General features: G+C 39.5%; 1 protein-coding gene across 2 annotated transcripts in view; it reads left to right on the forward strand.

The window, feature by feature from the left end:
- Positions 1-27,909, forward strand: part of RASGEF1B (RasGEF domain family member 1B) — a 563,026-nt gene that overhangs the window by 184,931 nt on the left and 350,186 nt on the right. For both annotated transcript variants that reach the window (XM_040480060.1, XM_040480070.1), the window contains one exon: positions 12,658-12,711. In XM_040480060.1, coding sequence (XP_040335994.1) covers positions 12,658-12,711 — 54 coding nt within the window. The remainder of the gene's footprint in view (positions 1-12,657; positions 12,712-27,909) is intronic.

The following is a 27,909-nucleotide window of genomic DNA, read 5'->3' on the forward strand; positions in this document are numbered from 1 at the left end:
GGGGGGGGGGCTCGAACTCAGACTGCGAGATTGTGACCTGAACCGAAGTCAGACACTCAACCGACTGAGCCACCCAGGTGCCCCATCACCATTCATTTATTAATGACAGCGTCAGGCTTTTAAACAGGAACCATCACATTGGGCCTTGCAACCTCCATGCTTGTTGTGTGTCCATTTAAATGATTTGTAATCATCAGTAATTATGAAAATGTCTTTCTTTCTTGACCTTCTCCCTCCCCTCCTACCCCACCCTCTAAGTTTACATGTTAGTATTTTATCAGCTTGGATTACAAATTAACATCCTTGACTTTCTTTTTTTTGTTTTTTCCTAAAGATATATTTAGGTATATCTTAGTAAACAAAATTACTATGAAAAAGAGAAAGACATTGTGTTAAAGCCTTATGATAGAAGATATTCCCACCACTTCATTAGTCAGATCCCCTTCAAGAGTTAAGCACCTGCAACGTCATTGTTCAAGGCTGGTACCAGTTTCAACCCCATCTTTCCTGTGAAGTTTGAAGGAAGGACTCGTATCATTAAGCACCTACAACTAAGCTTGAGATGAATATACTTCATACCATAAGTCATTATCCATGTAGTTTAGCCAAGAGCATGAAGATTTTCCAGTTTATAATAACCTGAAGATCATTCAAAGGAGGCCAATCCCTCCTCCCTGCTCCTAGCTACTTGCTCTTCTTGAGCCCAGGCTTCAAGTAAACTTGTAACTTTTTCCTTGCTTCCCCATTCACCATAATAGGCTTAGTGGCACAGATATAGCCCGTGGGTATTGGCGAAGTCCGTAGAGTAAGTGTGGCTGGAGACAGAGCTGGAGAAGAAGTCTAGAGTTCCCAGAAATAATAGTAATAGTTACTTTTTTAAAAAAATGTTTGTTTTTGAGAGAGATAGACACAGATTGCAAGTGGGGGAAGGGCAGAGAGAGAGAGAGAAAGACAGAATCTGAAGAAGCTCCAGGCTCCAAGTTGTCAGCACAGAGCCTGACATGGGGCTCGAATTCACGAACTGCGAGATCTTGAGCTGAGCCAAAGTCAGACGCTCAACCGACTGAGCCACTCAGGTGCCCCAAAGATAGCTACTTGTTATTGAGCACACATCCTCGTAAATTCTTGCAAAATAGTCTAAGGTAAATGGTCTTGTTCTGATTTTACAGATAAGGAATTGAAGCTCAGAGAATTTAAGTGATGAACCCCAGTCCACATAACGACGGGGCAGAGCTGGGATTTTGGCCCATTCCCTTTCCATTAAGTTGCCCTGCCTCCTCGGAAGCACACTTTAGGCCTAGCCTTGCTTTTATGTGAGTGTCTTTTAGAAAAAGGTGTTAGGTTGCTAAGAGATACATAACAACAGTGACTTTCTTCTCTGTTCTTGGGAAGACAAGTGGTGATGTGCCAGGGCCGAGGTGGGAATGAGGAGGAATGCAACAGGGAGGATGAGAGTATAGATATTGGTAGCAGCCAGTAGTTGGCTGAGGATGTGGATTCTCTTCTATTTAGTTCAAACATGAGTATGAGTAGGCAGGAAATGAGAATAAGTTTAGTGACAACACTTCTCTCTACATTAAGGAAATGCAGTCTTAGAGATGAAGGATAATTGGAATAATTAATTTGGAGTAAAGATCCCGACTTTCTAAAGATTCATGAGCATGGGGAGTTATGCTAGTAATTTGGAAGGATACACTCCCAGCTCCTCAAGGGCATAACAGTTCCAGGGAAGTCCACAGACCTATGCAGTGTGAGCAAAATGGTATTTCCTTCTGTGAATTTCTTTGTTCCTTGGTGCTCTCTTTGGCTTTACCTAGTGGCAGATCTGGAAATCTGGAGCTGTCAGCTCAAGTCCAGTCCCTGCAGAGCACAGTGGCAATGTTCCAATTCCTTATGGTGGTGAGTGTGAAGACGATTCTGCATGCAGGGTAATATTTATGGCTTGTCAGCTGTTGGCACTATAGAAATGGGCTCAAGATGGCTAGAGCAGCTTTAGTGGATGATGAATGTTTAGAATGATGATCTAGGGAACTGAGTTACAGCACAGCCTCTTAGCGTCAGAACATTCTAGTCCAGAACATTCCCTAGAAGAAGAAATCCTTGATTCAGCAGTAACCCAGGGTCAAATATGACCAGAGATGTTGAACATTTGCCTTGGACTTGCTGTTTACCTCAGAAAGTCCATTTGCTCATAGCTTTGTGTGTGGTATGTGTCTCCTTGTCCACTTCCCTGATACATCTGAAGATGTGGGTGATTGAAGGGGCTTATGTCTGTTTCCACCCTGCCCTTGTCCCATGACTCAGTCAGTTGATCATCACCCTGAGCTTAGTGTTAATATTTATTTCTGAAGAGTAAGACAGAATAAATCTATCCACGTATCAATGCCGTTATGTGTACAAAGTATTTTAAAGTATATGGTTTTCATTTCATCTGCATAATAACCTTCTATGTGGGTAGAAAAAAGTCTATTATGTTCTCTTGAAGATGGGAGCCCATGATTTAATCAGTTACGAAAATAGTAATTAGTGGAATCAGGACTAAAGTCAGGTGTTTTTGATTCGTAGGTCCATACCCAGAGGCAGACAAACTATAGCTTAGGGGATGAATCTGGCCCACTGCCTGTTTTTGTACAGCCTGCAAGCTAGAAGTGGTTTTCACATTTTTAAATAGTTGGGAAAAAAAGTAAAAGAAGAATAATATTTTGTGACATATGAAAATTATACGTAATTCAAATTTCAGTGTCTGTAAAATAAAGTTGTGTTGGAATACAGCCACACTTATTGATTTATATATTGTCTATGACTTTTTCATGCTGAGTTGTGACAGAGACCTTATGGCTCACAAAGTCTAAAATATTTACTATCTGTCCTTCTATAGGAAAGGCTTGTCAACCATGGTGATAGATGATTAGTGAATAGAGATCCCGGTACATATTATGGTATTAGATTGCTAGGGTTACCATAAAAAGCATAAACTGGGTGACTTAAAACAACAGAATTTCATTGTCTCACAGTTCTGGAGGCTAGAAGTTCAAAATCAAGGTGGCAGCAGGACCATGATCTCTCTGAGACTGGGTAGAATCCTTCCTTGCCTCTCCCTGCCTTCTGGTGGTGGCCACGAATCCTTGGTGTGCCTTTGTTTGCATCTGCATCCATCCAGTCTCTGCCTCCATCATCACATGGCTGTCTTCACTTCGTCATCCTTCTGTGTGTGTCTGTGTCCAAATTTTCCCCTTTCTATAAGGATAGCAGTCATATTGGATTAGGACTCACCCTAATGGCTTTATCTTAACTGGATCATCTGTAAAGACCCTATTTCCAAATAAATTCACATTCATAGATCCCAGGGGTTAGGACATTAGCATCTCTTTTTGGGGGACACAATTCAACTGATAACACTTTTTTCACTATAATGTATTGTCCCCACATTAGCATTAGTCTTCTTCTTTCCCTACCTCAATCCCTTTGTTCCTCCTTCCCTGTTTCTTCCTTTTCCTCCCTCTTGCCTCAGTCACTATACATTCAACAAACGTTTATGATGTCCCTACTGTGTCCTCATCCTTACACCCATCACTATGCTAAAGCATAGGGTACAAACTTGATGAAGAGTTGGCCTCTGATAAGCAGTGTGGGTCAACTTCTATCAAGGGGTTTGTATAAGGGACAGTAGATATTAGAGTCAAGATTTGGAGGGATCTTAAGCATCTAAATTCCCCAATATTGAGTAATAATATTTCAAAATAATTGATTTAAAGTATTTAAGTTTAAATAGTTGATTTAAAGTATTTAAAGTATCGCAGCTTACTGACTCAAAAATTATAGATGCTAATAGACATAGAATTTTAACGTAGACTTCCCTTACTGCTCTTTTAAAATCAAAATGTACTGAAATATTCTGCTCCTCTCATTTGCTTCAGTTCCTTCTATCTCTCTTCCTTTCAGCAGGTATCAGGTCCGATTAGGATATTCTGCTCCGGGAAGAACAATGGAATGACCCTGAGTAGGGTCATTTGGCCTTGTTATATTAAGTTGATGGCTTTAGAGAGAGTTGGTCTGCAGCCTTGAGAAATGAAGCTCGACATCACTCAGTGGGTGTCATTTGCCCCAATATGTTGTATTTTGTTGTGTCTTCATTGAGGCTCTTTGTTGTTCTGCTCTCTCCTCCTGGCACTAATTGGCTATGTTCAAATACTGTCATGAAGTGCATGAAATGTGTTCTGACAGCTTCTCCTCCCTTTGCCCCAGAGCATACCATCTTGTTGGTCTCACAGGATCTTCCTGGCCAGGGTCAGGGGTGTGAGGGTGCAGCCAAGGGAGTCTGGCCTCTTCATGGTGATTCTAGTGGGGGCTATTTGTGGACAACAGCCTCGGGTGCCATCATTTTACCTCTATGTTATTTGTAAGCCATGGAATTCCTTCTGCTTGCTGTATATTCAGAGCTTCCTACTGGTTATCTACCTCAAAGATACTAACCTGGTGGAAATATCGAAGGTCCGCTCCCTGCAGGAAGGGGGGGGAGCTGGTACTAAAAATGTAATACCTCTTCTCCCAACGGTATTCTCTTCCTAGAGTTCCTAGAGTTCACAGTTGCTGTCAACCTCAACCTTATTTTTGGACTTTATATATACATTTCTCAGTTTATGTTCCACCTAGCCCTTTCAAGGGAGCTTAAAAAAATCTCGTATATAATTCACTATGAATGCAAAGGCTCATTAGCTTTTATAAATGATGCTGAGTAAGAAGAAATTAGTGTTTATCAGTAAAGAACCTTTGACATTGGTATTGTCAGACTGGAGCAACCTCACTTTGTTAGTTTTTAAATGAATTTCTTATTGTACTCTGATGGTTACAGAGTACGATTCTCATAGCACAGTTCTACCCTAGAAATACTTCTGAAGGTCAGTGACCTGAATCTCGATTTGACTACTTACTAGTTAAGAAAACCCGGGCAAGTCACTTAACCTTTCTGTTTCTTGGTGTCTTACAATGAGATTAATAACACTACTTTACAGTGCTGTTTGGAAGTTGAAGTGACACGATGTGTGTCAAGGTGCTTTAGAGATTGGAATTTTTATGTAAATGTCAGAAGGCATTGGTATTGCCACTAATTAAAATTATACTTATGGAAATTCAAAGACACTTTTTCCTTTTTGTGAAGTCAAAAAAGGCATAGTTATCATTGTTGCTAACTTGCTGTGGGTATAGCTGAGACCACTGATTCTCAAGGAATGGTTCCCAGACCAGGAGCATCAATCTAACCTGAGAATTGTTAGAAATGCAAATTCTTGGGCCCTTTCCCATACCCTCCACATCAGAACCTCTGGGAGGTGCAACCTGTTTAACAAGACCTCTGGGTGATTCTCATGCCACTAACACTTGAGACCCACGGACTTAGATAAGTTATGCCCAATTGGGTATGTGTAGGTTCTGAATTTGCTGATTTTTTTCTTAATATGTCTTTCCTCTCAGACATGGAAGGGATCTGAAAAATACAAATGTGTGCACCGAAGATTGAGTTACCACCATTAGTTGACTTCCTGCAACATGCCTACTGGGTGTCCCATTTTCAGCATTGACATAGATCCTAGGATTGGAGGTTCTGGAAGCATTACCTCTGTTAAACACAAACTTGTCAGATTATGACGGGGACCCAGTGAGGGATTTAAGGTGGCATAGTAACAGTTGAATGAGAGGGCTGTAAACTATTCAGTGAGATTCAATAAAGCTGCACTGAGCTTGATTCCTGTTTTGGCTACCTCTGAATATCAAGTGTTGCCGTCCCTCAAACAGTCTTTAGTCTTCCTCACATGAACACTCACCTATTAATGAGTCTGGGCCCTACCCCTGAGATGCTCTGCCAGGTCTCAGAAAAAGCCAAGTGCCCTATTGTACACCCTGTATTTTCCCATCATGTCCCTGGATTGCAGCTATAGCGTGGCGGTCATGACAGGTGGTCGGTAGTTACTTGGGTGAAGTGAAAAACAGAGCTATAAACTTAATTAAGCTGGAGGAGGGGAAGGTGGTGGGGAAAACATTAGGGAAATCATGGTGCTATTGTGTTGATCCACAAGGGCAGAGGCACATGGAAGGTGTTTAATAAGTATGAATGAATGAATGAATGAGGAATGGATTCCGTGTTTTGGGAGCTAACCTGCCTATTTAACTTAAGAGCATCTATCTTATCCCAAATGAACAGACATTATGCCTTGATTGAGTGAACTATTAGATATGTTTAGTTTTAAATGCAGACATAAATAGATTTGATCTTTCCATGGTTCGAATTTCCTCCCATCAGCTTTCCCTTAATTATCCACAAGTGTTCCAAACCTTCATTAGCTAAATAGGATGCAGATGATGGTCATTAGTCTGGGATATAAATCCTGCTGGCACATTCAATGGCTTTTCACTTGGTTAATTGAAATTTTCAGTATTCATGGACTACAAGAAAACACTGTAATTTTATCATTTATTCAGGGGTATAATTTTTTTTCCTTTAGCTGGTCGTGTTTTATAACTATGCACTTAAAAATATGAATGCCACACTTTGCCTAGGGGCATGCCACTATTTTCAGTGTACATGTATCAATACTAATTTACTAAAGCATGAAGGCCAAATGGAAATTTATGCTTTGTCTAGAAATCCTAAAATTGGCCGACTGTAATGTCTAAGAAAGCATCCAAGTAGTGTGTACTTTGGGGACCCATCAATTCACGTGTAAATGACTTCCAAATTGTTAGCAATATGAGTAGGTCTAGTCCTGACATCTATCACTGAGTAAGAAGTCATCCAGTGTGCCTGTGTGGTACAAATGGCAGGTTTCAAATGGAGATGCTTTACGCAGGCATCATTCCTTTAAATGGTGCTTAGCTTTCAACTGTTTTTGACCATTTATCAAAACTAGCTGGCCTGTTTTGTAGTGCCTGGCTGAGTGGGAAACACACATACACACACATACAGGAACAACTGGCGCTTGGAATAAAATTTTGTAACGTTACCATCTATCTCAGAGATTCGGTTTCTGAATTCCTTAACTTTTATAATCCAATGCTTAAGCCATTCTCTTGCACCTGGCTTTGTGCCAGTTTAATCAAGTAAGCATCATATGTTTGCTGTTTTTAAAATATAAATCTTAGTTACAGACATTACATGGCAGAAATCAGCTCGGTAGAGTTACAGTGTATCTGTTTGTTTGTTTTTTCTAAACCTACTTTAGTGGGACTGAGACAACGTTGTAATAACTCTCAGAGGTAAACTCTCTCTTAAAAAAGAGTGTAGAGCATTTGGAGTCTCTTTTCAGTGCTGATTTTGCAAACTGGAGACTCCCATCAGTGAGAATGGGGTGAACAGCTGCCCTTCCCGCGTGTGTTTGTAGGCTGGACTGGATGAGCCATCAATCGCTGATTCTCCGTTTGGGTTCTTGGACCAAGGCCTTACGAGGGCCAGTTTTTCATCACAAGTCACTCTTCCTTCTGCGTTGCTTTTGCCTTTCTGCCCATTTGGAATATTTCTATAAATGGCTGTTAATGTTAATTTAAGGAAGATGTGTTTAGCCACCTCAGTCTTCTAAATTGACCATTTTATAAAATGTTGTGTTATGCTTTTGTGGATCACCTGTAAAACTCTCTCTACCTCTGTTAGGTAATCAAGAACTGACCATGTTATTCAGTCAAATGTTCTTTCCTCAGAGGATGGAGGGAAGAAGTAGGCAGTATATTCATTGATTTCTAAATGAAGTGCCTAATAAAATCAGGCCCATTTTCTTTAAATTAGCCAGGGTTCCCATGACCTAAAAGGACGTGAATATGGGTTTCCTCATTTCAAAATGAAGAATCAAGACCTTATGGTCAGCCATCCATCTTAAGCTCACAAGGAGGTCATTTAAGGAGGGACACTAGAATAAATGCCTAGATTCCTGAGCAATGGCCCATTGGTTTATCTGTCTAGCGATTCTATCATAAAAGGCCAGCAAACTTCTAAGTTCTAATAAGGGATCATGTTCAACTAGAGTAAGTCAGTCACAACCAGTATCTGCCCTTGGCAAAGTGTATCAAAGTAAAGTATATTATAGTGGACACCACAGGGCTCTGCACAGATGTCCCGGTTGCTAGGGGAGCAGCTGGCTGACTACTGTCAGCTGTCGGCCCTCTCAGGAAATTGCCCTTGGCTAAAAATAGTCATCTTGTCCAGGGTCATGCCTCCTTTCCAGGGCAGCTCTTAGCTCCTCCCAAGATGGGGACCAGTCTACCCCAGTTCAGAGCTCCCCGTTTGGTGGGCTGAGACCTTTTTTGAGTTTGTACCGGGGCCTGACTCCCTCCTCTGCTTGGCCCCGCACCCTTCCCTTTCTTTCCACAAGTGGAGTTCCCGAGAGCATCCTCTTAAGTAAACCTCCTGTGTGCTAATCTCCATCTCACAGCCTGCTTTTTAGAGAGCCTGATGTGACCTATGTTTTTTAGATCTTTTCCCAACGCCGTGAGTGTCCAGTGCCCTCATTATGTAAGTCTTCATTTCTCTCCTATCAAAATCTGCTTTTGAAATTTATAGGAAAATTAAAAAAAACCACCATCAAAAATCTGCTCATAGGAAAGAATCTGGTGAACTCATTCCCTCTAAGGTATAACAGACCAACAATTATAATACATGAAATTTTCAATTTGCCCCTTTGCATTGACACTTACACCCTAGCATCCCTTGAGAGTTTGTCTATGATGATTCAAAGGCTGATTGGAAAAAACAGAGCTCTAATAAGTGAGATTTCAGGTATCAGTATATAAATGGATAACAAGTAGGGCCTCATCTTTCTAGATTCATTTGGCGAATTGCTAAAACTTCTATGTATAATACTGTTCACCCCATGCTGGTCACCTTGCCAACAGGGCTAGAAGCCAATGCTCTAAAAAGTCATTGTGTACCATTGTGCTTGTGCTCCTGGGACAAACGCAGCATCATGCACACTTTGGTGGAGGAGACTCATTAGGGGTTTCCTCTTTAGTACAAAAATATTGATGCAATAGTCAAGAAGGTCACAGTGTGGGTAAGTCACCATGTTTTGAGCCTTTCATTTCCAGTAATTAAAGTGAACATGTTATTGGAAGGTTTAGAAAGCCCACCCAAAGTCATTTACAATAGCTGTAATTAGGAAACTGGAATGCCAGTTCAAGTCTTTCGAGGGGAACAAAATGAGACCAACCGAGCGTGTAAGTAAAATCCCCTTAGAAAATGGCCAAATTAAGGATACAGACTCTAATTGACCCATGCCCTACCTCTTCCACACTCATTCCAGGTACTGAGATTTCACTGTACATTTGTCCTTTAGTTCAAGTGGTTCCTTTCTATAAATGTAGCATTTCTATAAATGTAGAGCTATTTGTATTTTTTTTTTTTTTTTTTTTTTTAGTGAAGCCAATTTCACCCATCTCTGACTCTCATTTCTCCTCCAAACATGTTTTCCAGGTCACCTGAGACTATTCTCGAAGGTTGAATGGCATTGTTTAATTTCAAAGATCATTTCCCCTGGGGCTAGCGTACTAATGTCTGAGTTCTTAGACATGTTCCTTAATTTATTTTCCCCACTGGTATATCTTAAACTTACTTAAAAATGCAATTAGAGTGTCTCAAGTTGCCTCCACATGGAAGCTAGAATTTGGGTTCTCCAGATTTTGACCATTAGACTGTTTCCTGGAAAAAAATAAGTTACCCCAGCCAGGGAATCAGGGTCATTTCAATGACTAGCTCCCTTTGAGTTTAGACCACTGCTTCTCAACTGGGGGTGAATTTCCTGCCCCCCCACCCCCCAGGGGACACCTGGAAATGTCTGGATACATGTTTTGGTTGTCACGACTGAGGTTGAGGGGATGTGCTGCTGAAATCTGGTGGGTAGAGGCCAGGAATGCTGCATAGCACAGCATGCCCCCACCTTCACAACAAAGAATTATCCAGCCCAAAATGTTCTAGAAAAATCAATAGCCAAGCCAGTGGATAATAGATGATAGAAATATACAAAATAGAAAATGTATTTTACTACTATTTGGGAGTCTTTTATCTCTTTTTCTCCTTTCTCCCTCCGCTTCACTTTGTAATGTTTTCATATGTGAGGCTGCTTTTCCAGCACTGTGCTTCCAAAATAGTGTTTTGGGATAGGGACTGCAATTTTTTTTTTTTTTTTTTTTGCATCCATTCAGTGCATATTATTGGATACCTTTTTTTGTGGCAGGCACTGGGCTAGTGATTGGGCTATAGCAATGACCAAGTCTTGTTGGGTCTTTACCTTCCTGGATCAAGCATTTGAGAGTAAATATTGGGCCCTCTTTCATAACGTGGTGCTCATGTATACAAATACATAAAGATGAAGGAGGATCACTAGGAAAACATTTGATGGGAAGATTACAGGTGGAGTGGTTCAGTGTAGCATGTTGAGAGCTGTTTCTTTGGCTTTTCTCTCTCTCTCTTCACTGGCTCAATCTTTGAATGACAAGCAAGAATCTTTCCATCCAAAAAAGAATACTGAAACAAGAGAAACTAAAATACACCTGTCAGCAGCAAAGGACAAGATGGCATGGAACTTCCATAGTATATCCAGTCCTGTCAACATGGGCTGCTATTTGTCAGGGTTGTAATTAGGTCAGTGGGTTTAATTATGGTAAGAAGAATGAGTCACATGATCTTATTCTCTTTGAGCAAAGATGGCTGTTTCTTTTAGGGGAGCCATTATTTTTTTCATTTTCTTGATAATTCTGTTGTGTCTGTTTTTATAAACTTTTCATCTTGCCCTTTTTTGAAATTTGCTTTTCTTCTTTTCTTCTACCACTAAAATTCTTCCCTTCTTTTCTTTTTCCACTTTTAACTCAAACTTTCTAGATAACTTTTATACCTTCCCTCCCAAAAAAGCAAAAACACAAAAACTGCCAGCAAACCATGTATCAAGATCATACCAATCTAAACCTTGAACTTATTTTTTTCATTAAAGATGCTTTTTTGTATATGTATCCACATCTGTGTTTTTGATCTTTTAATGCTGCATATTATTTTGGGCTAGAATATATGCTGGCTCAGATCTTAATTCTCTTTAGGGCTTGTCCCAAAACAAAGCAAAATCATAGGTGAGGTGGGAGATATTTTTATGTTATGCAAGGAAAGAATGTGAGAAAGTTTATGTATATTAGATCTGTAAGCCATACCAAAGTCTTTATTTGTTTTACATTTCTTTTTTCTTTAACTCTCCAACCAAGATAAAATTATTGGCATAAATATGTGTATGTGTGTATACATATGTATATACATTCATATTTATATCTATATGAATGTTTACTGTAACATAGTTTGTAACAGCAAACAAAAATAAGCAAAAAGCAACAACAAAAGGTCCAAAACCTGGAAATTACCAAATATCCATACATAAAGGAAAGCATACATAAATATGGCATATCTCTATTATGGAATATGATGAGGCTATTGAGAAGAATGAGCCAATCTATATGAACTGACCTGGAAAGGTGCTGATACTATATCCATTCATTCATTCATTCATTTATTTATAGAGGGGGAGAGAGTGTGAGTGGGACAGGGGCAGAGGGAGAGAGAGAATCTTAAGCAGGCTTCATACTCAGCGTGGAGCCCAAATGGGGCTCAATCCCATGACCCTGGGATCATGACCTGAGCTGAAATCAAGAGTCAGCCATTCCACTGACTGAGCCACCCAGGTGCCCCACTGATACTGTGTTCTTAAGTAGGATGATATCTCAAGAAAGAAAGAAATTTCTGTACGTGTGTATGTAACATAATACAGATAATATGTAATTCATGTAATTACGTATAATGTAATATGTATTTGGATAAATGGGGAAAGTGTGTAAGGATTTTGTGTTCACAATTTTTATTATTGAGTACCTCAAGAGAATAGGTTTGAAAGGAGATGGACTCATTATGAATATATATTTTGTAATTAAAGAAAAAGTAGAAAGGTTTACTGAAAAATATTTCTGTACCATTTATGTGGTTGACCACAAAATCTTTTAACTCTTCACGAAACAGTCCAAAAGGAGCAAGCTTGCATATAAATCCCAATTGGCCTTGTATGCTAAAGTGCTTTTTTAGTGGCTCATGAGGCCAGGAAAATAAAAACATATAGCTAGAAAGTAAATCACGGGGAGAACAAATGTGCTAAAGAAAGTAGAGATGAGATGGCAAGACCTGGTACTGCTGTTCAGATTCACAAATCTCTTCAATGGGGAGAAGCTCCACTTCATCACTCAGGCTCATAATAGGTTTCATCTGAAAGATTGGGCATTTGACATTTTGCACGTCTTTAAGATAGAGTACCAAGGTGGGTTCTAGAGTCAGACTTCTTGGCTTTGATTCCTCACCTTTTTCCAAGGTATGTGATTTTTGACAATTAACCAAATTGTGCTGCAGCTACCTTGTTTGTGAAATAAAGGTATATAAGAGTCTTATCTCACCCTATCGTTGTTGGCCCATAATCAATGTTCCAACTTGGGTAAGGTGGCAGTGGGAACAGTGAAGGGCAGGCAGTTTTTAAAATACAGAGAAATCAATGTGGTCATAAGAAGTGGTGCCCACTATGGATGGCAAATGAACAGGGCAGGGTCAATATCGTTACACTTTGATGATTCTAATGTGTCACCCGCTTTCCTGTTTTGTAGACCTCCATTTTCAGCACATTGGCCAGCGAAAAGTCCTTATCTGACTGCAAAAAGGTAAGTTGGCCTCCAAGATTTCTAACCTGCTGTCAGAGTACTAAAAGGCTTCAGAGTTGATGACATTCAATGGAAAAGCTATGGGATCAATGAGAATGTCCTGGTGACATGTTGTAGCTCCCTTTCTTCAGAGATGGCAATTTGAATGGTTCTCTTTAAGGATGTGGAAAACTCTGTTATCATTTGACAGCATTTTGTTATAAAGCAGCTCTGGTTGCATATATTTCTATCTTGCTATTATCTGACATTTCATTCTGCAAGATGAGCATCAAGGGAGTCCAGGACAAGCTGCATTGCAGGCATCTATATCTTTGTTTCCAAATTTAAATGTAATAAACATAAACTCAACACAGTATAAAAATGATTTTGCATTTTGAAAGCTGATCATATAGCATAAAAATCTGGTTTGGATTTACCACAGTCAAGTTTGAGAAGCTGTCATGCTTTGCAAAAGGATTAGCCTCGCTAGCATCTGATGGAAGACGTTCCTGTAATGGATCATGTCTGGAGACTGCCTGCTATAGCAGTAGCAGCGTGTCTAATTCCTGGCCTTCGCAGTCCAGGGGGCACTTTTATCTGCCTCTTTAATCTCAGGTTTAACTAGATCTTCTCCTTCTTGAGGGGAAAGAAGCGATTTCACAGTCTGAACAACTCAAATAAATTCTTTGACACTATCTATTGATATGGAAAACCAGGTGCATAAAGAGTTGACCTGTGCCTCATATATTAGTAACTTGGCATTTCTTAGGGTTTTATATCATGACGTTGTTTTCCTGTGCTGGTTTTGCTTATGAATTTACTTGATATGGAAATAGGTAGCTGGGATCTTCATCTTTAAAGCTGATGTGAGAATCCACTATTCTGAATGCCATCCATTTCATTATCTTGATAGTTATTTATTGCCTATTAAATCTCCATCTTGATTGAGTTCTGCTGTGTTCGTCTTGGTCTGGCTGTCTGAGAGTAAGGTCCGTGTCATATTCTTAACATTATGGATCCTAGAGGATGAAGGGACTTCAGGGCTTCTCTAGTCTCCCCTTTCTTCCCGAGTGGGACTGCCATTGATATCATATAAAGATGGACTTAGCCTCTACCTTGATACTCTATTGACAGGGAACCCAATGACTCTGACTGTTCACTTGTGAGACAAATCAAACTATTAGAGGGTTCTTCATTTTACTGAACCATTATCTGTCTCCTTTTGATTTCTAGGTTTTAAAGTATGAAGGCAGTTAATATGCTTTCTTCTGAATCTTCTCTTCAGCTCACCTATGGGTTAATGATTTTCCTTCTTTATTTCTAGTAGAATATTGTTATAATTGATTTCCAAAATCATAGACTGCTGGGATCTGTATGTCTGGTTTCAAAACTTGGCTCTGCTACTTACCATTTATGTGACCATGGGTTAGTTACACAAGCTATCTGTGCCTTACTTTTATCATCTATAGAATAGGGATAATAATTCTATCTACTTCACATGATAGATGAGTAATATACATAAAGTGTTTAGAACAGTGTTCAACACATAATCAATGCTCTATTAGGTATTATTATTATTATTATTATTATTATTTCTGAACCGGGTAATGCTTTTTTGTTTTGCATACTCTTTGTTACCAATGTCAAAAATTATGTATTGTTCTTCAGTTGTGGTCAGTTTGGCAAAAGCACTTTGAGACTTTTCACTCTTCATTCAGCAGCTTTGTTTACATACTTGGTGTATACCAGGTACATCATCAGACATGGGCTATGATGCAAGGACAATCTACAGGCTTTCTTTCGTGTAGCACTAATGGTCTAGTAACACAGCGTGAGATGGCATCAGTTTCTATTTATCAGTCATATCCCTCTGTGGGCCTTTTGAAGGGTGAAGTCCTTGTTCATGCCCTTAAGATATTTTCACATGAGCTACATTAAAACATGACTCTCTTATAAATTTATATAGATGAGTCTTTGAGTATGAATATAGGCCATTATGTTTATTTTATTCATTTTTATAATTTTGATCAATCCAGATAATTTTAAAACCCAGTTCTGTTATCCAACTTATTTACTACCTCTCTCAGTTCTGTGTCATGCACAAAGTAGCATAGTCTCTGTGACTGTGCTTTCATTCATCCAGCCAGTCAGTTACCAAGTGTTCACTGAGAACCTGCTATATGTTTTGAACTGGAATATCATGGTGAACAAGTTACGTATGATCTTTTCCCCCATAGAATATATACATAGTTGTTGGACAAGTAAAATTGTGATGGATGATATGATTCTCTTTTTCAGTTGGGAGGTTACAAGATCTTATACCAAGAGAACCTAACCTAATCTAGGAGTCAGGGAATACTTTCCTGAAGAAGTGGACTTCTTGCAGATACCCAAAGTATAAGACCAAAAAAAAAATAAAATTTAAAAATAAATAAATAAATAAAAGCCTGATAATGGAGGGCCTTGTAAACCCAGAGTTTGGATTTATTGATTTATTAAATCTTGGATTTATTGATTTATTGATATACTGATTCAGGTAACAGGGCCTGGGAGGAAGTTGATGAGTTCAGATTGGCATATGTCAGGTTTGTAGTGTTTGTAAGATCTCCAAGCAAAGATGACCAGCAGGCATTTGGGTATGTTGGTTTATAATTCAGGAAAACATTCTAAGATAGAGATGTGAATATGGGAAGAATATGCATATATAGAACGATTGAGAGAGGGGGAAAGGACAAGATGGCCTAGGGAATGTGTGAAGAAGAATTGAAGAATGTTTATAAGAATCCAGGAGCATTGGTATATAAGGGCTGGGAGAGGACTATTTCCTGTGAAGTAAAGTGAGAAGATAGGGTCAGAGAAGCTGGAAGAAATCAGAAGAATGTGATGTCGCAGAAATCAAATCAATAAAAATAGAAAGTCGTTAAAAATGAGGTAGTCACTAGTATAAAAACTGTTGCTGGGAGGTTAAGTAAAATAAGGACTGAAAAACATCCCCTAGGTTTATCGATATCCTAGGTCATTGTTGGTTTTAGTGAGATCCAAGTGATGGGTGTAGAAGCCAGGTTACAGTGAGTTTAGGAAGGAGATAGAAATGGTAGAATGGTCTTCGTTAAAGGAAAGTGTTGGAAAAGGAAGGAAAGAGGTGAGTAGTTAGTGGGGAGTTACTGGGTTGAGGAAGCGTCTCTTCAGATGGGGTAGATTTGAGCAAGCATGGTTAAGTGCTAGGAAGAAGAAAATAGAAAGGCAAAGAGATGCTAAAGCACAGCATTAACCTTATATACATGAATGGATGCCTCTTGCTGTAAAGTAGCAGGGAAGGAAGAAAGGATAGAACTCATATGGATAGGAGTTATGAAAGCAGGGAGACAGAATGGGGCCATGTCATTAGACAACTCTGGTCAATTCATCTACTTTTTTGTTGAATTTTTTGGTGAGAAGGTGGTATTATTATCAACCAACTTTGAGCCTACACAACTATACTGCTTCAACAGTATTTATTTAACCTACAGATATTCCTCTACAATATTTTACATAGTACCATGCACGTGATCAGCAATCTCTGGCTGTCTTGCCTGTTCAGTTGGGGTCTGCTTTAATAAAATTACTCTCAAATCTGTGTCTCAAGTAATGAAATCTCTTCTGAACCCTAGATCTGTGTTGTTGATTAACTAGAGGTCTTTTTCACCATGGTGTCCCATAGACCATGTTTTAATGTAAACAAATTTTTTACACATATTCTCTCTCATGCTGAACTTTTCTCTCTTCTAGTCACCACTCCAGTTAATGGCTTTACCATTCCAAGCTAGAAACCTCAGTGTCATCCTTGATTTCTCCTGTTCCTTTATTTTCCACATCCAACTAGTTATCAAATTCTGTAAATTCCATTTTTAGATGCCCCTAGAATCTATCATCTCTTTCCTTTCCTTCTTATTCCTCCTTTGGAAGGTTGTAATAACTCCTTCTTGCTCTTTTCTTACACCAAGTCTTCTCTTCTTCATTCCATTTTCCAAAACACTGCCAGAGTTACTTTCTAGAAAACGAACAACAAACACAATTATTCATGTCAAACTTTATTTAAAAACATCTAAGGGCTTCAAATTTTATTCAAAATAGACCCCATACTCCTCTGTATAACTTGATAAGTCATTCCCATTATCTTCAGCCCCATCTCCTGGTATTCTACTAGGTGCTGGGATCTGGAGGCCTTGAGCAGACTGCTTCTGAATACAAAACTTTTTGATAACCTTGTGTCTATGTACAAATTGTTTCCTCTTCTTGAATGCTGTCTTCCCTTTCTTGTTTGCTTAAAAACTTAGTCTTCTACGGAGAGACCCCTCACAGCATCATTTCCTTTTCAAAGACTTTCTTGGTTTCTCCAGGAAAGATGAGTGGTTTTATCTCCTGAGTTCATAACATTTTGTACTTACACCAAAGTATAACACCTAACAACAACCACAAGGCTTGTCAAATGTTTACCATATTCTTGTCCCTGTGAGAAGTGCTTTACATGGATTCTATCATTTGATTTTTATAACAGTCCTCTGAGGTACGTAAAATTATTACTACCGTTTACACATAAAGAAATTGAAGCCTAATGACATTAAAGACCTTGTGTGAGAATATTCCAGTAGTGGGTGTTGGAGCCAGGATGTGAATCCAGGCAGTTTGATGCCAGGACCATTGAGTTAGTGTTTTGCTACTTCCTTCTGCCATTGGATTCTAAATACTTATCTATGGGTTCAGCTTTCCTCTGAACTATCTTCTCTTAGAGGGGAAGAACAATGACTGATTCTGTTAGGATGAATAATACCCCGCTGGTAGTAAGAGCTAATAAAGTTTTATTGAGTGAATGGATTTGCTGGATACATGACTGTCCATTAGTGTAATATTCTGGGACTATTTTGTTAAAAAAAAAAAACAAAAGTTTTTTCCCCCTTTTCCTAGGAGTTGAGAAAAGAATATTTACACTCAGAGTTTATTTTTGAAGGCAATTTCTGCACTAAAATAAGGTATTAATGGATAGCTGGGCAGCAGGATGTGGATTGAAGTGTTTCGTGAAAGATAGCAAATACCCTACTTCCTAACCACTACCACTCTTTAATTTGGAAAACCTAAAAACATTTAGGGAATATATATGAATCCATTCATTCACTCATGATTATTTATTGAGTTCCTCCTGTTGCAAGGCTGTTGTTATTGTTAAACATGTTATAGAGGAAAAATGAATATGCCAAGATATGAAGAGACATAACTCTAGGACATGTATTAAATCAAAGTAGACTCTTATAAGATAGGCATAATTTATATCTTCTGATTTCTTTCTTCTATAACCTCTCTACCCCACACTATTTAACTAAAGTAGACACATGGGGGGATGTGTACTGTGGAACAAGCAGCAGAGAATGATCCTCAAGCATGTTCCATGTCTCCTGCTACCTGTTTTATGTTCACTGATATTTATATCTTTGTGTCTTGATACTTTTAAATCTCTCAGTGCAAGATATTTGGACCCAGATATATCAACTCAGCTATTTTTGTATAGGGACATTCTGTCACTGGACTATTGAACTTCCAATACTTTAATTTGAAATAGTGGAAACAACATATTATCTTCACCCCTTCTCGGAGGCTTTTTGCTCTGACCCTGACTCCCACCCCTGGTGTATAGGTCAGAGATAGGTTAGGGGTGATGGACGGGTGAGGGTGATGGATGGGGCGAGGAAGGGATAAAATGAATCCCAGGGATGAGTTAAAATATTAGAGATTTCCATTCACAGATTACTTGGAAATGAAAAATAGGGGTTTTCCGGTTTGGTGTCACAATGACCTGCTTTATCCTGTTGTAATGTTTATCTATATATGGTAACCTAGAATCCTAGCCACAATCCTTGTCTGTATTCGTACAATAGGTTCCTCTGGTTAGAGAGTTTATTTTAAAAATTCAGCTACCATTTTGATAGTTTGTTGTACCATGGGTGGGGTAAAGCTCCATTTCTCTCTCTGTATGTCCCTCTGTTCTCTCTCCCTGGACTTCTGATATCTTAACCCATATCAATGACAACTTTTAAAAAATAGTATGTTTAGGAAATGTATCCTTATCATATAGAAAATATTGTTTTTAGAATATGTGGGAACCTGAAGGAAACCTATCTGTTGGTGGCAGCAATTTGTGGGATTATATGTGGTTGTGTTGACTGTGCTAACTATGCGCCCTTGGCTTTGACTTGGGCCCATCCACTATTACTAATGATATGTGAATGTGCAGAGCATGTACCCATATTGTCTCTTAGCCCACTGTGTGATATTTTTATTTTTATTAGACATAAGTGATGCTTCTCTCACATAGGCAAGGTAATTTTACTTCAGGAAGAGATAATTAAGAATATAGAATGTATGTTGGAAAATTCGAGTTTTTCATCAGTGTTGATGAATCGGTCTCTGGGTAAACACTGCCCAAGATAGTAATATCAGTAGTTAAGATATTTACTCGCAGTTGGTTCCTCAGCCTTGTGAAACTATACTGTATCTGGCTTCCTCTTTCAAAGACTAAGACTTAATATCTAGACAGTGTTCATTGACTTCTACAAAGCTGGCTGCCAAAGTCTCAGCTTTTTGGCAGAATTTCTGGGCTGGTAGGTCATGGTGGCCTTTCCTCATGCCCCTGAGAAAGGGCATAAGAGCAAATCAACCCTGTCAGCATAAAGGAAATTCCTCTGTCCTCCCCTCTCCACCCCCTGAAAGATAGAATCCCATGTTCTGGAGCAGTCACAATGAAAGGCATCATTTCAAATAAATTTAAATGCTGTTTACTTAAAAACAAATTTTTTTTAATGTTTAGTTTTGAGAGAGAGAGAGAGAGAGAGTGAGAGAGACAGAGTGTGAGTTGGGGGGGGGTGGGCAGAAAGAGAGGGTGGGCCAGAGAGGGAGACACAGACTCCGAAGCAGGCTCCAGGCACTGAGCTGTCAGCACAGAGCCTGACACGGGATATGAATCCATGAACCGTGAGATCATGACCTGAATTAAAGTTGGACACTTAACTAAGTGAGCCACCCAGGCACCCCTGTTTACTTTTTAAATAGATTTTTTTGGGAAGCTAGGAAGGTTCATTTTTGGAAGAGTCTGTTTTTGCTGACTTGATGTAGTGCTCTCTGTTGGGTAAGGGATGATATATGTATATTTGCAAAGTTCTATCCCATTTTCAATGTGCCAACACAGGCCACTAATTTATGGAAAGGACAGGTGTATCTCCTTGAACAGAGGGAAGCACTTTACCCCTTCCTCCTTTCTTGCCTCCTTGCCTCTCCCCAGCCTTACTCTCCTAGCAAAGAAAGAGTTCTTAGCATTCATTTGCAATATTTGGGATATGATAGGTGATTCTGGATTCCATGCACTCTTCTTTCATCTCTTATCATCTGATTCTGGTTTTTATTGTTTCATTTTTCCAATCCCACTCTCCCGAGATGCAACATGGTGCAGGGGTTAAGAACACAGGATCTGGAGACCAATTTCGTTAACTGGAGTCCCAGCTCTATCATCCATCAGCTCTATAACTGCCCACAGTTACTCAGCCTCTCTGTACCTCACTTGTCTCATGTATAAAATGAGACAAATCATGGTATAAACCTATAGAACTGTTGTAAGGATTGAATAGGTAGATCCATGTAAAATTCTTAGAACAGTGTCTCAGTATGAGATGTTCATTATTCCACCCCTGTGCTTGCAGAGAATAATTTGAGCCTTGGTATTTTGAGTCTCTTTGTCTTTTTTGCTCTAAAAAAGTAGCAGCATCAAAGAAAATACATCAATAGACTTGAGCTAAAATGCACATTTGCAAAATGTAAACTAGTTGCACTGGAGAAATACCCTTGTATGGGTCTCTAATTCTTAGTAATTCTAATTCTTAATAATGAGAATGCACTCAAGTTCAATATTATTATGGGTTTCAACTCTGTAGGAGCAAAGCATTTCTTAATAAAGGAAACATAAAGCCTTTCTAATAGTACAGTAAGTACATTTTTCTGTATCTCTAGCATCTTTCACAACTTTGAGTCCATGGTAGACATTTAATAATGTTTGTAAATTCGTAAACTTGGCATAGTATCATTCCACCAAAAGCTTCCAACAGAAGGCTCAAGGTGGAAAAGGAAGGAATGGGGAGAACCCACTCTTTGTATGTCCTCTTATGCCAGCACCTAGATTATTCACAGGTAGGTAAAAATACCTTATCACTTGCTTGGAGGTACAGAATAAAATATAAAATATCCCTGTCCCTCAAATAAATATATATCCATTGCCTTTTCTAAATGTTGAGATAGAAGTTCCTTTGGCCCATTAGCCTATGTTTGTCTCCTTTTTGTAGGTATAACATACACCAGGCATTTTTGCAACCATAATTTCTAGCCTATGCATTTCAATAACTTTCACAAATTTCTTTTTCTTTTTTATTTATTATTCTTTTTCATATTCTTCATTTCTCTATTTAGCTTTCTCTACTCCCTCCCTCCTTACTTCCTTTTTTCTTCCCTTGACCTAATATATCAGGTAACAAGGTATAGGTTATAAGCTGTGTCCATCTCCCCATCCTACTCCCCATGGACACATCAAGTTTATTCAAATCTTCTTTAGGCCCTGACTGAGAGGGTAGTTTGGATTCACCTAATAAATTCCCCAGTTTATTAATTAGTACATATTGAAAGTCTTTCATGATTATTTGGAGGATAAAAGACAAATGAGAGCGTCTGGGTAGCTCAGTCGATCAAGCATCCGATTTTGGTTCAGATCATGGTCTTGTGGTTTGTGAGTTCGAGCCCCACATTGGGCTCTGTGCTGACAGCTCAGAGCCTGGAGCCTGCTTTGGATTCTGTGTCTCCCCCTCTCTCTGCCCCTCCCATGCTCATGCTCTGTCTCTCTCTTTCTCAATAATAAATAAATGTTAAAAAATTAAAAAAAAAAAAAGACAAATGAGTCCCTGTCATGAATGAACTCATAGTTTAGGGGGGTGGGCAATACTATACTTGGATAAATCACAACAGGGTAAGTTCCATAATGACTGTATAAACAAAATACTTTGATAGCAGAGAAGAGGTTGTGATAACTTTCCCTGGGAGAGCCACTAATTTGGTCAGTCTCCCCCTCCTGTTCTTCTCTTACCAGGACAACATCTAAATGCCCTTCTGGGTTCTCTCTGCTTGGTGGCCAGGACTATTTATGTTTTGAGTCAGAGGCTGGAGGGTGGCCTTCTCAAAGACTTGCCTGCCCCATTGGAATTAGTGGGTTAACTCCACTGTTGCTAGCATTTTAAATATTGTTATAGGAGATCATGTGCTCTGTCCTGCTTCTGGGGTTGAGCCTAAATTTAATGATCTTTAAAACCACAGACTGTGTGGGCTTGTGGACTGCCTACATATGTTGAAAAAAAATGATGCTGCTGGTATGGAATTGCAAGATAAGCAGAGAACCCGGTAAATGACTCAGTGGGAGTTTTCCCCAAGGGAAGGATAAAGAAAAGAGTGTACTGTTTTTTGGCAAAGGAAACTGGCACTTAACATGATTATTGCAACTCTGGGCACTTGGGTTTTCCCACCGGGGAGATCAAATGTGATAACAGCAGAGCTGCTCTTCCAAAGCAGAACCTCCGTGATCTCCAGTCTCCAACTGAGATGTCAAATGGCCAATATCCCTGGCAAGAAGAGCAGTTTAATTAATTAGAGCCTTGAGCTGGCAGCTTGCCGCAAAAGCACCTGAACTTGGTTGCCTGTGAAGAGAACTGCAGAAGGCTCCTTCCAGGGACTCGCTGCTTCCCCAGAAGCCTGCCTCAAGTGTCCACCTGTCTCCATGGGAAAGACTCCTGATGAGGGATCTGTTTCCACTTGATTTTCTTTATAGAGAGGTTTCTGGCAAAGTCTTTTCCTCTCCTGAAGTCCTAGAGGTGGATGACAAAAAGGAAAGTGTTGTTTTCAGTTTCTGTTTGGAGAGCCACAAAGGCCGGCATCTGGAGTAAGCAGAAGGTGTTTAATGAAAGGTTGCACTCTGGTGAATCCGAGCTTGTGATCTTGCATTATGGAAAGCTGGAAATCCTAAGGTTATTCAAGCAGGAAGAGGTCTTGCGGCTGGTCTAGTGTCATCAAGGTAATCTGGCATTTTGAGAACCATCCCCCTGTTACCTCTTAAGGGACTTTGAGACTCAGGTGTCAAAAGCAATGCTGCCAGGTGTCTCAGAGGAAGCATCCTGCAGCTTTGCAAATGTTTTGTGTGCCCTTGTTGTGCCTCCATGCAGCACCTTCTGCTCAGGGTTGCTATAGGGATGCCCTCTGGAAGACTGTCTTCAGTTTACTTCTAAAGGACAGAGACAGGCTGGAGGACAGAGCTATGCTCACCCTTCCTTGCAGAGATATGCTGAGGTGCAAATCACATGATTGCAATGAGGACCACTGACGGTGCAGCTTCCGGTCCTGCTCCAACCAGGGCATCTGGCTTTCTTCCTTTGGTTTCAGTCTTAATCATGACAGGGGAAATGCTCTGTGTGACCATTTCCTCAGTGCTCCTCGTAGCTCTCTAAAGTTTTCCAAAAATCTTGTAGGGCTCTAAAAGAATGTGGTAATGTACTTTTACTCATCAAGTGGAGTTATTTCATTTGTTGGTAAACATAAGCCATGTAATATGTAGAATATTTATAGCATCAAGTGATATAATCTGTAGTTGTATGTAAGTACTAAACGGCTCTGGAGCCAAACTGTCTGAATAAAATGCTGCCTCCAGCATTCATTAGCTCTGTGATGCTCAGCAACTTACTAAGCCTCTCTGTGCCACCATTATTATTATTGTTTATTATTATTATTTCTTCTTCTTCTTCTTCTTCTTCTTCTTCTTCTTCTTCTTCTTCTTGTTCTTCTTTCTTCTTTCTTCTTTCTTCTTCTTCCTCCTCCTCCTTTTTCTTCTTCTCTTCCTCTTCCTCCTCTTCCTCCTCCACTTCCTCCTCCTCTTCCTCCTCTCCTCCTTCCCTTCCTCCTTTCCTTCTTCTCCTCCCCCTCCTTTGTTTTCAAATGAGAAAATATAAAAACATAAATGTAAAATTAAGATATTGTGTTACGGAGTGCCTAAGTTAGCAAAGTATAGTATTACTTAAGAATGTGGGAATGACCAACTAAGGATATGGTGATCAAAGTCTGGAGACTAAATGGCCTTAGCCAGACTGAAAAGAGCAAGGTGAGAAACCAGATGAAAGAAGTTTGGGGAACACTACTTTTTGGGGGTGAAACTAAACAGACACAAAAGGAGACAAAGCTAATGAGCCAGGAGAGAGGGTCTGAGAGTTTGAAGATATTGAGAAAAGATGAATCAATTGGCACAGCAATGTTTTGGAGATGGAGAGGAAAGGATGCTGGCCATGGGAGCCAGAGCACAAGTATAGAAATTAACCTTGACTAGAAGGAGAAACACCTCACCTGCACAGAGAGCATTTCAGGATGAATGGATCTGGGTGGGGATAATAAAGGTACCTACCTCAAGGAGTTACCGCTCGGTGATGACATCAAACTCAAATCTCATCAGAGTCTACTTCATTTCTGGAACTGGCTTCTCTTGATCTAGAGACAGATCTATCTACCCCCTCCATGGCAAATTATCTCCCTCCCTCCACAGGCAACAGACAGTGGTAAGACACAAGTGAGATAAGCACATTACTTCCTATCACCAGAAAGGGGAGGCAGACTCAGGGCAGCTGCTGGGTGTGTAAGCTGGACATCTGTGCGTTACTTTGGGTAGCCTTCGCTTCTGTCTCTAGGGGAGACAGAGGCCCCTGGCTCTGCCTCTGAGAGGGTTTTTTTTTTTTTTTTTTTACTCTTACTCTCTTTGGCTACAAATGGCATTACAGAATATGCCCTCACCAAGCTGTGAGCACAGATATCAACACTGAATACTATACCTTGCCCACTTCTAGCACCCACCTGCTGACGTAGACAACTTCATTCTTTTTTTTAATTAATTAATTTTTAATTTATATCCAAGTTAGTTGGCATATAGTGCAATAATGATTTCAGGAGTAGATTTCAGTGATTCATCCCCTATGTATAATACCCAGTGCTCATCCCAACAAGTGTCTTCCTTTATTTTATTTTTTTAAATTTAATTTAATTTAATTCATTTATTAATATGAAATTAATGTCAAATTGTGTCTTCCTTAATGCCCCTTACCCATTTAGCCCATTCCCCCACCCACAGCCCCTCCAGCAACTCTCAGTTTGTTCTCTGTATCTAAGAGTCTCTTACGTTTTTCCCCTTCCCTGTTTTTATATTATTTTTGCTTCCCTCCTTTTATGTTCATCATGTGTTTTTGGAAGTTCCTAAGAGTTTTTCATATGGATTTCTCAGCCTTCCTTGTGGAAGTCTGCTAACTGGTTAGATGATGGAAGTTGGTCATTGCTTTGACTGCTAGCTTTCCATGAAAACACTGCTTACCTGTCAGCCAGGTGGGTGGGCAGGCACCACTGCTGTGTAGCTCTGCTTTAGCCCCTGGCAGGGGGCTGCTATTCCTCAGTGATAAAACTGGAGAACGCCTCCCCCCCCCCCCCCCCCCAGCTCTTCGAACAGCTTGGGCCCTCAGCACTGCTGTTCTCAGAGTTCCACAAAGTCTTGCATGAACACAGTGTCTTCAACTTAGGGTCTTACCACCTTCCCCACTGAGGCTCAGGACCCATTCCTGAATCTAGGAGGAAAGGTATATGCCACAGCATCCTCTCCACTATGCTCCTCATCCATATCTTTCCTTTCTCCTGAACACCCTTGTACTGAATTTTCTGCCTTCTCTTTTCTTTTATCCAAGCACAGCTCCTGTGTCTCAGTCCATTAACGTATGTGCTCAGATGGTCGCCAGCTCAGTTTCATAATAAACAGGGAATCTTAGAATCCCAATCTGGACAGGTAGGATGCTCTGATAATCTACTTCTTCAAGCTGTGAGTAGCTCAAAGTCTTTGCTCACAAGACTCCTAGTTCTAGAAAAGCATGAAGGTTAATTAACCAAAATGTTGGTCTTTTTGTTCCTTCAGACACCAGTCATTGCTAGAGGAAATCTGTGTTTATGTTTCTAATGCTCTCTATCTCTGTAATGTGCATTTCAGCACTGTCTGGATTTAAAGGATTGAGAGAGTCAGAGTGTCTGTAGATTCTTATCTTGACCTCCATTCATAAACAAAGGAAGCTAGATCATTTATTGAACCACCCATTCAACATCCTTAGAACCAAGCTTGCTACCTCAACATTTTAAAAGTTAAATCACTATGTTGTACACCTGAAACTAATGTAACTTCGTGTGTTTAGTATACTCAAAACAAACAAATAATAAATAAATAAATAAATAAATAAATAAATAAATAAATAAAAGTTGGCTTTTGTATGCAGGCAAGGTATTTCTAGTGGAATCAGAGAGTACCAGGTAAGGTCATAACCTAGTCAGGAAAACCTGCCAGTTTAGCTTTAACTTAATGTCATTTTATTGCCATTTGTAAAGTTTTTTAAAAAAAGATTTTATATTCTTTTTAAGTCAGTCTCCTCCCTCCCTTCCTTCCTTCCCTCCTTCTTTCCTTCCAATTCCAGTATGGTTAACATACAATGTTATATTAGTTTCAGGTGTGCAATATAGTGATTCAGCAATTTTATACATTAGTGCTCTTCATGATGAGTGTACTCTTAATCCCCTTCACCTATTTATCCATCATCCCCCTATCCACCTCCCCTCTAGTAACCATAAGTTTGTCTTCTAAAGTTAAGAGTCTAGGGGTTCCTGGGTGGCTCAGTTTGTTAAGTGTCCAACTCTTGAATTGAGCTCTGGTCATGGTTCCAGGATCATGGGATCGAACCCCGCCTTGGACTCTGCACTGAGCATGGAGACTGCTTGGGATTCTCCCTCTCTCTCTTTCTCTCTCCAGTGCTTGCACACTCTTTCTCTCTAAAAAAAAAAAAAAAAAGAAAAAAAAAGTCTGTTTTTTGGTTTGTCTCTTTTTTCTTTGTTTATTTTTTTAAATTCTGCATATGAGTGAAATCATATGGTATTTGTCTTTCTCTGACTCATGTCACTTGACATTATATCCTCTAGATCCCATTCATGTTGTTGCAAATGGCAAGATTTCATTCTTTTTTTTTTATAGCTGAGTAATATTCCATGCCCCCCCCCCCCAACATACATCTTTATCCATTCATCTATTGATAGACACTTGGGCTGCTTCCATAATTTGGCTATCATAATAATGCTGAAATAAACAGGGATGCATATATCTTTTCCAGTTAGTGTTTTTGTATTTTTTTTTGGTAAACACCCAGTAGTGTGATTCCTGGATCATAGGGTAGTTCTATTTTTAATTTTTGAGGAACATCCGTATTGTTTTCTACAGTGGCTGCACCAGTTTGCATTCACACCAGCAGTGTAGGAAGGTTCCATTTTTTCTATATCCTCATCAACATTTGTTTTTTTTGTGTTTTTGATTTTAGCCATACTGACAGGTATGAAGTGGTATCTCATTGTGGCTTTGATTTGCATTTCCCTGATGATGAGTGAAGTTGAACATCTTTTCATGTGTCTGATGAAAAGGTATAGCCTTTAGGGTTTTCTAGAGCCTAGAAAACCTAGTCTGTTTGCTATCTGTATGTCTAGTTTGGAGAGATGTCTGTTCATGTCTTCTGCTCATTTGAATTGGATTATTTGTGTTTTTTGTGGTGTTGAGTTGTATCAGTTCTTTGTGTATTTTTATACTAATCCTTTATTGAATATGTCATTTGCAAATATCTTCCCCCATTCCATAGGGAGAAGTTTTGTTGATCGTTTCCTTTGTTGTATAGAAGCTTTTTATTTTGAGGAAGCCAATAGTTTATTTTTGCTTTTGTTTCCCTTGCCTCAGGAGACATATATAGAGAATGTTGCTGTGGCTGATGTCAGAGAAATTACTGCCTATGCTCTCTTTTAGGATTTTTTATGGTTTCAGGTCTCATATTTAGGTCCTTAGTCCATTTTGAATTTATTTTTGTGTATGTTGTAAGAAAGTGGTCCGGTTTAATTGTTTTGCATGTAGCCGTTAAGTTTCCCAGCACTGTTTGTTGAAGAGACTGTCTTTTTCCCATTGAGTGGTTTTGCCTCCTTTATTGAAGATTAATTGACCATTTAATCATGGATTTATTTCTGGGTTCTCTAATCTGTTCTAATGATTTATATGTCTAGTTCTGTACCTGT

Source organism: Herpailurus yagouaroundi, unplaced genomic scaffold, assembly GCF_014898765.1.
Source record: "Herpailurus yagouaroundi ecotype Mexico unplaced genomic scaffold, PumYag 28, whole genome shotgun sequence".
Classification (NCBI taxonomy): domain Eukaryota; kingdom Metazoa; phylum Chordata; class Mammalia; order Carnivora; family Felidae; genus Herpailurus; species Herpailurus yagouaroundi.